This window comes from Callionymus lyra, chromosome 1 (genome assembly GCF_982586985.1).
Source record: "Callionymus lyra chromosome 1, fCalLyr1.hap1.1, whole genome shotgun sequence".
Taxonomy (NCBI): Eukaryota; Metazoa; Chordata; class Actinopteri; order Syngnathiformes; family Callionymidae; genus Callionymus; species Callionymus lyra.
In genome coordinates, this window is record NC_141818.1 from 5546613 (window position 1) to 5557826 (window position 11214).

The following is an 11214-nucleotide window of genomic DNA, read 5'->3' on the forward strand; positions in this document are numbered from 1 at the left end:
ATAAATGGGTTCAAATGCAACTTAAATATATAAATTATTGAATGTATTTATTTCAACGTTAAACATTTTTTTCAATAAAATAAAAAAAACAACATTTGAAATGTTTGAAATTCAACAATTAATTATTCTGACAAACTTCCATAAACACTTCATTTATTCATCGACAAACCCAGTGATGGAAACAGGCCGTTGTTTCTACCGCCCTCTGGTGGTCGAGAGGAGAAACTGCATGTTGAGACTCCAGATGTGAGGTTCTTGTCACGTGACCAGCGCGTCTGTCTCCTCTCACGCTCAGCGGCAGCTAAGTTCTCTGACCTGCTGGGGTCAGTGCGTCGCGGCTCGGGGTCCACGTGTGACGGCGAGGTCAGGCCGAGCACGCCGCCCGTCGCCCCCTCCCCCACACACACCCCCGCCGTCCCGATGCAGAGTGAGTTCACAATCTTTCGTTGACCCCTGACCCCGACTGACCCCCCACCCCGTGACCCCCGCCTTCCTCAGTGTCTCGGCTCACGGATCTGGTGAGTAGCGTTCGTAGGGCGCCGGCGGCCCCCGCGGCGCCGCCGCCTGAGGTCGAGGTCGCTCCGGCGCCGAGACCCCCGGTTCAGAACAACCCCCCGCCGCCCCCCCAGCCCCCGCCCAGCCCCTCCCTCAACTCCTCCCAGAGTGAGTACAAGGCATGGCGTGAGGTCCCACCTGGGCCGGTCGTAATCGTGGATGAGTTTGGATCTGGATCCTTCATGCATGTGTGTGACGACTCACTTCGCTCCAGGAAATACTCATCTGTGGTTCGACAATGAGCTAGCATGGACTCTGGTTCTGAAGACTCATGGGTTAATTCTCCAATGTGCTAGCATTAACCTTGGTTCTGATGATTCATGAGTTCATTCTCTAACATGCTAGCATGAACTGTGTTTCTGATGACTCATGGGTTGATTCTCTAACATGCTGGCATGAACTTTGTTTCAAATGACTCATGGGTTAATTCTCTAGCGTGTTAGCATGAACTTTGTTTCAAATGACTCATGGGTTATTTCTCTAGCGTGTTAGCATAAACTTTGTTTCTGATGACTCATGGGTTAATTCTCTAACAGCTAGCCTTAACTTTGGTTCTATAGACTCATGGGTTAATTCTCTAGCGTGCTAGCATGAACTTTTGTTATGATGACTCATGGGTTGATTCTCCAACATGCTAGCATGAACTTTGTTTCAAATGACTCTAGCAAGCTAGCATGAACTTTGGTTATGATGACTCATGGTTTAATTCTCTAGCATGGTAGCGTAAACTCCAGTTATGATGACTCATGGGTTGATTCTCTAACACGCTAGCATGAACTTTGTTTTTGATGACTCATGGGTTGATTCTCTAACACGCTAGCATGAACTTTGTTTCAAATGACTCATGGGTTAATCCTCTAGCGTGCTAGCGTAAACTTCGGTTATGATGATTCATGGGTTAATCCTCTAGCGTGTTAGCATGAACTTTGTTTCTGATGACTCATGGGTTAATCCTCTAGCGTGTTAGCATTAACCTTGTTTCTGATGACTCATGGGTTAATCCTCTAACCAGCTGACTCAGCACATGTTGATGGTGACGTACAAAACTGTGTGTGTAACGATTATGAAGTGTGTGTTGATGATGACGATGATGAGGATGAGGATGATGAGGATGATGATGATGATGATGATGATGATGATGATGATGATGATGATGTCATCGAAAGACTTGTTTAACTTTCTGCCCCTGAACGCCTCACGAGTCCTGAAGTGATCCGTTCACTCTGACTCTCTTTCTTTCTCGCCTCAGCTCGCAAACAGGAAATCATCAAGATCACGGAGCAGCTGATCGAGGCCATCAACAACGGAGACTTCGAGGCTTACGCGTGAGTACCAAACCCTCAGACCCGACAATACGATATATAGTGATACTGTAGTAACGAGTATATATTCGTAGTATTGTCGAGTACTTGACTCTAGTGTTGCAGGATTTACAGACCACATGACTCTTGACGAAGTCGTAACTGTTTTCATTTTGTTTTGAAACCAAAATATGTCCAAACAAAAGTTTCTGGAGTCAACTGTATCCTCTCATCCTCAGTCATCGCTGGGATCTCGTGGGATTTCATTGTTTCTCTATCTACTTAGGACGTAAAGAGCGCTGCCACCTAGCGGCAGGAAGTTTAATTGCAACACAAAAATGAACAAACGCAGTGAATGTTTGCATGTTAATTGAAAAAGAAAAAAAAAAACACAATTTATTCAAATATAAACCATAAAATATTTATGATAAAAAAAAGAAAACGCTCAAAAATCGATACAGTTTAGTTAAATATCGATCCGATATCAAGAAGAAAAGAAATCGCGATGTTTAAGTTTTATCGATATTTTCTCAGTCAACGACCGGAAAATAAACCTACTAGTAGCTAATGCTAGTTAGCATATTAGCATCTGTTTTCTCCGCAGTAAGATCTGTGACCCCGGACTGACCTCGTTCGAGCCCGAGGCGTTGGGGAACCTGGTGGAGGGGATGGACTTCCACAGATTCTACTTCGAGAACCGTAAGACGACGAGCGAGGTCACGGCTGAAGGTTCCGGGTCGACTCACTCTCCTTCCTCCCTCAGTGCTGGCCAAGAACAGCAAACCCATCCACACCACCATCCTGAACCCGCACGTGCACATGATCGGCGACGACGCCGCCTGCATCGCCTACATCCGTCTGACCCAGTTCGTGGACGGTCAGGGTCGGCCTCGCTCCAGCCAGTCGGAGGAGACAAGAGTCTGGCAGCGTCGAGACAGCAAGTGGCAGAACATCCACTTCCACTGCTCGGGGGCGCCGGCAGCGCCGCTGCAGTGAGGTGAGGGTGGATCTGCTTTATTAAATGATTTAATTTTTAAATATACCATTTATTGAGAAAATATTCACATTTTTAAACAAATACATGTTTTTATTCCAACAATTCATTCTGTTTTCGCTAATAATGCAATGGTTAATACCAACATTTCTATATTGAATTTAAGGCTAACAAAAATTGAATTTAGAACATTTCTTTTTTATTATTGGAGTAAGAATATCAAAGCGTGTATATTGTTTAATAGTTAATTTTTCATTAAATTCAATAATTAGAAAAAGCAAATTCAACCTTTTTAATAGAGAAATATAATTAAATTGAATTATTTAAAAAAGGGGTTAAATGCGTCAAAAATCCCAACAATATAACATTTTTTTTAAGTTCAATTAATTAATAATTTATTTATTTATTTATTTTTTAATTAAATTATTTATTTATTTAAAAGTTTCATTAATATTATTTCATTTTTTTTTATTAAATTAGTTTTTTATTAAATGATTTACTTAAATAATATATACATTATGGTTTAAAATATTTTTTCTTTTTCAATTGAATTTTTCTTTAAGTAATATTTTTAAAATGAATGTTTTTAAAAACATACAGATTTAATATTCTAATTTAAACGAAAACATTTCTAAATTCACTAAATTGTATTGTTAATTCTCAGCCTCTTAAATTAAATCAAGTAAATGTTATAAAAGTATATTTTACTACTAAACTCTGATTTAAAAAAACAATTAATTCATTTTTAAAATATTAAATCGTTAAAAAAAATAATTATTCAATAAAAAACGAATTCAACTTTTTAATTGACAAGTTATTGAATTCAATAATCCAATAAAATAATCCTTTAAAAATTCGACATAAATTTAAACATTTAACTTATGAACTAAATATTGTGTTTTACTTCCATACGTGAGTAAAACTGCGTCTGTGTTTCAGCTGCTTCATCCACACTAGTGATGGGAGGATGAGGAGGAGGAGGAAGAGGAGAAGGAGGAGGAGAAGGAACGACCAGATCCAGAGTCACTCTAAGAACAAACAAAACTCACTAGACCTCCCAGCATGCATCACTTTTTCTGCTTCTATCAACTGACCTTCATCGCCATGGCGACCTCCTCCTCCCTCTGTTGTTCGTAAACTTGAACCCGCTTCAGGTTTTTCTCTCGGATCTTTCAAAGCATGTTTTTCCTGCTGTTTTCTATGGTGCGGCCGCGGGTCGCACTTTTGTATTTGGCTTCGTCCGTCGATCCACTCGACGCGCTTGCGTTCGTCGTCTAACGGGAACTTTTGTGCGGCAGCAACGAGGGCGGTGTCGGTTTGAGCGTCGCACGCGACACATCCTGTTCCTCCCGCTTCATAATCTCACCTGTTATCACAACACGTTACTGACGCAGTATCATCGCTGAGAGAAAGTACCTTTGTTTTTCTTGTACAGCTGGAAATTACTGAAGAAAACTATAATAAAACGCAGTAGATATATATATGTAAAGGAGATATATAATGTATTTACATTTGAGATTATAGACGGTCGTCATGGCTACCTGGTGAATGGAAAAACAACAATGTATTGAAATAAATAAACGAGTAAAAGTCAGGAACAGATATTAAAAATCAAATCTAAATTATTGTATTCATTTCAATTCACCAAACTCTTATTTTCACTAACTTTTTTCACCTCGATTTATTTTTGTCCACCTTTTATTTTTATTTACTGACATTTTTACCCAAGTTTTAATCAGCATTTTTTTGTACAAATTTTTCCTTTTTTTAATTTAATTTTGCATTTTTTTTTTACCTTTTCTTTTACTGATTTTAAACAAAATTTACCAAACATTCATTTTTTATTCCTTAAATTTTATCTTTATTTTTACTCAATTTATTTTTCCTTTTTTTTGGTGGAATTTTTATTTTACCGAATTTAAATTTTTTTTCAAAGTTTTTATCGTTTGACTTCTTTTTAGTTTGTTCGTTTTCTTTTGTTTAACCAACCTCCTATTATTTAACTAGAATATTATTTCTCAACCTATTTTCTTTCTTTTAATAACTTTTTTCTTTTCCTTTTAATAACTATCTTCACATTTTAACTAAGCCACCATTTTTAAAGCCCAACATGATTTTACATCTTATTTTATTTCATCACAAACGTTGCTTTAAAGACGAAACCTTTAAAAAGTCGTAAACAAAAGTCAATCAAATTAAATCCACTAGTGTTTGTCGCTCCTGCAACGACACAAAAGATGGATGTTGAGGAGCAAGACTGTGTCAAACCCTCAGTAGTGTGCGAGTAAAGTTGTGTAGTACAAACGCAGTATTTCAGCAGCACTTGTCGTACTTCCAGCTCCACGGTGCTTCTGTTGCTAGGCGACCACTGCGGGTCTTTCCCTGAAGCTATTTTTAGTTGTCGGTGTCGAGGCGGGGAACCCTCGCCTGCGGGATCAGAAGCACTTTTTTTTTTGGAGGGAAGAGAGTGTGTGTGTGTGTGTGTGTGTGTGTGTGTGTGTGTGTGGCTGCAGGGCCGCCGGTGCAATATGTGTTTGTGTTGCTTTTTTTAAAAATCAGTTCTTTTGATTCAATTTTTTTTAAAGTGCTTCTGCTGAGACTTGACGGTCATTTTCACGCGACTCGACCTCGGGTTTCTATTTATTTTCCTTATTTATTTATTTATTTTAGTGCTGAGATTGTTTTGTGTTGTACAGCTCATGCAATTGTGCGACTTTTTATTTTATTTTATATATTTGCATGTGTTTGGAAACATGGTTTTGCCATTTTTAGATTTGATTTGATATATTTAGCTTCTTGTTAGCGTCGCGCTGCTGTGTCGATACGATTGTACGTGAAAATGATTGAAATACGGATCAACTTTTTCTGCACCGAGATACGACGTAGTTAGTTATTGACATCCATATTTAAAACAAATTCAAGTTTTTCGGGAAAGTTACGTTTTCATTGCGACTTCATTGCCTTCAGTTAGCCATTAGCTTAGCGACTTTAGCCCTTAGCTTAGCATCGGTTAAAGTCCTCACTGCGTAACAGGACATCTGCGACGATAGTTATTTTTCGGATTTTTCTCCGTGCCCATTAACGCAGCCGTGTGTCGTCCCGTCGTTGGCGTCACTTGACTCCGCCCCCTCTCTGGCGCTCAAGCGCGACACCGCTCAATTTAAAATTAAATAAATACAAAAAAACGAAGAAAAAAAAAATGGCAGCATGTCCAGTACAGACTGTGTTGTTCCTTCATGTGTGTGTTTTCTAACCTCCCAGACTCACACGCGTTCACACTATTACACAACTATGACTTAACTAGCGACTAACTAGCAGCGTAGCCGGTGTTTTCTTTGCATGAGGTTTTTTTTTTCCTCGGTGTTTTTCCTAAAACTTTTTATTTCGTTTTCTACTGAACGCTGTCGAACTTTTTCCTCGCGTCGCCTTTTTCAGTGAGTGAAGCTATTTTTGTGTCCGGATGGTTTGACGAAGATTTTAGGACGAATATTTAACAGAGTTGTTTTCACCCGTGTGATGATGATGATGATGATGATGATGATGAAGATGATGATGATTATGATTATGATGGTCGCATGCTTTGCTTTTAGAGCCTTGTGTTGTCAGTGCAAGATTGATGTTTTTTTAAGCTGATTCCATCAGTCTCCACCGGGGGCGCACTAGCAATTCATTCTTCTGCTGGGGAATTTTAAAAACCACTTCCTTCGAATGACAAACAATCTTTATTAATTCAAATTAATATAATTATTTTAAATTGACCTATCATAATGTACATGCTAATGTAGCTATTGTGTACGCAATAAATACTTCATCTACAGTTTGTTTACTCTCTAAATATAATACTATATATTAGAAACTGTGTTTTTTTCATGTATGCATTTTAATACTTTTATTAGTTACTTACTGTACAATCTAATAATCTAATGCTAACCAGAAATGACGTGAAATCACGATTAGTGGAGAAAAATTAACACTAAAACAATTGTTTTTAAGATTGCAAATTGTTAAGAAGTAGCAAAACACAATGCTAATAACATGCTAAATGGTAAGCATGCTAATGTTCACGCAGCAATGCTAGTTAACGGATGAAAAAAACGATTGTAAAGTGAAAAATTAAACAAAAGTTCACTTCAACTCTTCAGACAATATTCTAGGTCTTCCATTAGCATTGAAGCTAATTAGCAACTAGCTCGTGGCTAAACCTCATTTCACGTAACTTAAAACGACTCAAACCAGAACAGATTTTTCTGACGAGTCGTCAGTTGTTGACATTGTTCCTGCACTGACTGCACACGTGGCTTTTATTCTTTTAAACATCTGTTCGCTTCAGTTTCTGCTCTTTCCCTTTTTCGTCCGAGCCTTTTTTTTGTCTGTTTTGGTTTTTCTTCTGTAAAATAATACTCGATCTTTGATTCTTGCTCTTGTTCTCTTACACGTGTTGAACTTCGAGACAATGTGTTCAGGTGTTACCAATAAAAATGGCATTTAAATACAAACATGTTTTTCTCGGAGAAACTTCCTACAATTATAAAAAAAATGTTGCAGAATTTTTAGTTTTTGTTTTTTTCTCAGCGTGAATTTGAGACGTTATGTTCAAAGATTTACACTCAAAACAATCAAGTTATTAAGAATTTATTTAATAGAAAAACCCCAATGAAGGACAATAAATGACATAATTATGAAAACATTTATGAAACACAATAAATGCTTAAATACATGTTTGAATAAATATAAAAACGCTGAAATAAATTAAAGAAAGACTATTTTTGTCAAACAGTGCTTTTTCTGTTTTATATACATGTATTTATTTTTACATTTTAACTAAGTATTTTTGATGCATAATATAATAATACATACTTTGATACAAATATACAAATAAATACATGTATATATAAGGAAGTACACCAGTGTCATCGAAATATTAAGTGGCTTGATTTAACTTTTCTAATAAACTTTTAATTTGTATGTTTCTATGTGCAAAAATGGAATTTAATAATTGTTTTATTGAAAGGTTGAATGTTTTTTGAATAACTGAATGACATGAAATAAATATTTTCAATTCTTAGCCTTTAAAATGTATAATAATTCACAATATAATATATATATTTTAAGAATATTTATCAATAACATTTATTATGGAAATTAATTATCTGCATTTTTCTTTTTCAAATTAAATTATTCCATTTAAACTTATGCAAACTTTTAATAAAGAATGATTGTTTTCATTGTATTCAATAATATAATTCACTACATTAAAAACACATTAAAAATTACATTTAAAAAAGAAAAATTGATTTAACTTTTCACTATTTAGATGAAACTGAATTACTTCTCTATGTAGCACCATTACGACAAAAAGTTAAATATATTGTTCGAAGTTTTTGTATTCATTCACATATTTAATAATGTATTTATACATTTAGTTATGTATTTATAAATGTAAGTATAATTATGTCACTGATCGTCCTTCAACAACACATGAATAAATAAGTAATAACAATAAAAAGGTAGCTGCTCAGTCGTGACCCATCAAGTCCAGAAGTAACAAACGTAACAAACGTTCTTCAGACGAGCTTCACGAGTCTCTCGCTCGCCTCCCACAGTTTCTTGGCCACGCCGGCGTCTCTGGCGAACGGTCTCACCGTCGCCGGCCTGCAGTCCACGAAGTATCCGCCGCTGTGTTTGACGACCTCGTCCGACACAGAGCAGTAGATGACGGTCTGAGCGCCGACCTCGCTCGGCACGAAGAACATCCACATGATCACCTGCATCAGCAGCCGAAACAGGAAGGAGAAGTGGCCGGTCCAGCAGCTCTGCACGAAACCTGGAGCAGATCAAACGTTTACACTCTAATTATTTATATATATATATATAAAAACATGCATCAGCATGTATTTGATCATCGTACGAGAGATTATTCTCCATTTTATCCATTAATGTAGTTTTTGAAACCAGTTTTTGAAGCATGTTTAAGGAAACTATAGAATTTAACTGATATTAAACGAGTTACAAGTTAATTAAAAAATATATAACAAAAGAAAACTGCTCTTAAAAGTGTAGAAAGTTCAATAAAATAAATGTCAGCATAATTAAAAAAAAAAAAATAATCCTTAAAGAGCGAATAAAATATAAAAGTCACTTCCAACAAAATAACAAGTTCATTCGACAAAAAATGTGTAGAAAAATATAAAAAGAATAAATAAGCTAATAAAAATCAATATAATAACAAAAAAAATGGTGTAGAAAAAAAAAAAAAATAATAATAAACCTTTAAATTAAAATAAATATAATAATAACTATAGAAATGTGTAGAAAAATATTACAACGGGGGCGAGTAAAACGAAGATGGAGCAGAAACTGAGTAAAAATAATGACTCATGGCTCGGCGCCCGACTGACCCGGGTGGACGGCGCAGGCGGTCACTCCTCGACCCTCCGTGATGCGGGCGAGCTCCTGGCTGAAGTAGATGTTGGCCAGCTTGCTGCGGCTGTAGGTGAAGAAGGGCAGCAGGTTGTAGTTGAGGTCCTGGAAGTCCAGCTTCTGGTACTTGTAGGTGGAGCAGGTCAGGGTCACGACCCGGCTCGGGGCGCACTCCTTCAGGCGAGGCAGCAGCAGGTTGGTCAGCAGGAAGTGGCCCAGGTGGTTGACCCCGAAGCACATGCTGAAGCTGTCGTCGGTCCAGTCCAGCACGCCGGGCATGGCTGAGGGAGGACGGGTCAGATCACATCTTCTGGATCTACAGTCTGGTGGTGCAGCCTCACCTGCGTTGTTGACCAGGATGTCCAGACGCTTCTCCTTCTGCAGGAAGCTCTTGCAGAAGTCCCGGACCGAGCGCAGGTTGGCCAGGTCCAGCTCCATGTGCAGCACCGCCAGGCTGCGGCTCTTGAACCTGATCTCCCTCACAGCCTTGTCTGCCTTCTCCTCGTCCCGACAGGCGATGATCACCCGGGCGCCCCTCATCGCCAAGGCGATCGCCGTCTCCTTGCCGATGCCGGCGTTACCACCTGACGAAGGTAAAGAAATCCAATGAAAATGTAGGTGGCCCATAGACTGACCCCTGTGGAACACCACAGTTGAAATAACTTCCTAATAATCTGCAACAGAATCACTATGGAAGTATTTGTGTAACTTTCTTACTTTTTTTCAATTGAGGATTGTTTTTAACCCTTGGGTTCTCTTAGGGTCAAGGTGACCCGTAGGCCCGGAAAAAAAGTGACCCAGAAGCAACAGAACGTATGTGAATAAATACAATTATTTCAATATTTCAGGTTGCATTTTTTTTTAATAAATAAATTCGATATATATTTTATAACATTTACAAAAAGTTTTTTACACATGGCGATTTGAATATTAATTAAAAAAATTAAAAAGTGAACTGTTCAAAATCACTATTTTTTAATGCACAGCCTTCTAAATTCAATATAAAAATGTGGATATAATAGTGACACCAGACAAAACCAAATGATTGCCGAGCTACTCGATCAAACTTTTGTGCAGTCATTGACGTGCAGATGATCACGTGATCATCACGAAAAAAGAGTTGAGCTATTTTTAACTAATACTAGTTTAGTAGCTTCATTTAAAAGTTAGATGTTCAGGGATCGATTGGATTAGTCTGTTAGAATGACGACACTTTTAAAATGCTACGAATTTAAATCAATTGAATTTAGAAAACGTATTTTTGAATTATTGGAATTTAATTATTCAACTCAACTTTACAATATAGCAAATATTGAAGTATTAAAAAATAAATGTTAATGCTTAAAAACAACAGCATTTTAACGAAGCAATTTAAAGATGATTTAAATGTTAAATTCAGGAAGTATCAGTGATCCATGTTTCTCTTCATAACCTAACAATCACTAAAGATGATGAATAAGCAGGAAAAACAAATATAAATACACACTGAAACTACTTCATTCCTTCAAATATAATAATATAATCAACAAGAAAATGATCATTACCTGTAATAAGGACGGTTTTTCCATCCAGACGCTTCAGATCCGTGCAATATCGCCTCTTTTTCAGCCATTTCAGGGCAAAAAACGCAACTAAAGAGGCGAGTATTGTGTAAAGAAAGTACATTTTGATGATAATAAAAACAAATATATAGTGAAGCAGCTGCTGCAACACAAAGCTAACAAGCTAACTAGCCTCGTTCACCTCATTCAAACCTGTTTATCTATCGCCTGCTGCTGCCATCGATCCACGAAATATACATTTATCTGAGCTTTAGAAAAAAAAAAAATAAGGTTGTTTTTTTTAAGTATTTTAAAATTGTCGCTTCTTTCCGCGTCAGTCTGCAGGGACGAGTCCTGGGGGAGGGCGCATGCGCAGACATGGACATGACTACGCCGTTTATGA

At 37.4% G+C, this 11214-nt stretch overlaps 2 protein-coding genes across 8 annotated transcripts in view; one reads left to right on the top strand and one right to left on the bottom strand.

Moving 5' to 3' along the window:
* The window catches only part of camk2b1 (calcium/calmodulin-dependent protein kinase (CaM kinase) II beta 1), a 67763-nt gene extending 60417 nt beyond the window's left edge, over positions 1 to 7346 (top strand). For 6 of the 7 annotated variants that reach the window (XM_087789597.1, XM_087789613.1, XM_087789622.1 and 3 more), the window contains 4 exons: positions 1805 to 1880; positions 2461 to 2555; positions 2620 to 2853; positions 3790 to 7346. In XM_087789597.1, the coding sequence (XP_087645723.1) occupies positions 1805 to 1880; positions 2461 to 2555; positions 2620 to 2852 (404 nt within the window). In that variant the 3' untranslated portion in view covers position 2853; positions 3790 to 7346. Of the gene's footprint in view, positions 1 to 295; positions 428 to 1804; positions 1881 to 2460; positions 2556 to 2619; positions 2854 to 3789 lie in introns of all 7 variants that reach the window. The other variant, XM_087789648.1, reaches the window with a different exon arrangement.
* Positions 7347 to 7561: 215 nt separating this feature from the next.
* Positions 7562 to 11157, bottom strand: LOC148087581 (retinol dehydrogenase 14). The gene is made up of 4 exons (XM_087789660.1): positions 10815 to 11157; positions 9612 to 9854; positions 9249 to 9551; positions 7562 to 8674 (listed from the first exon to the last, which is right to left on the bottom strand). Exons 1-4 carry the CDS (start codon positions 10933 to 10935, stop codon positions 8415 to 8417), a joined length of 927 nt encoding a protein of 308 aa, XP_087645786.1. The 5' UTR covers positions 10936 to 11157; the 3' UTR covers positions 7562 to 8414.
* Between the last annotated feature and the right edge of the window lie 57 nt (positions 11158 to 11214).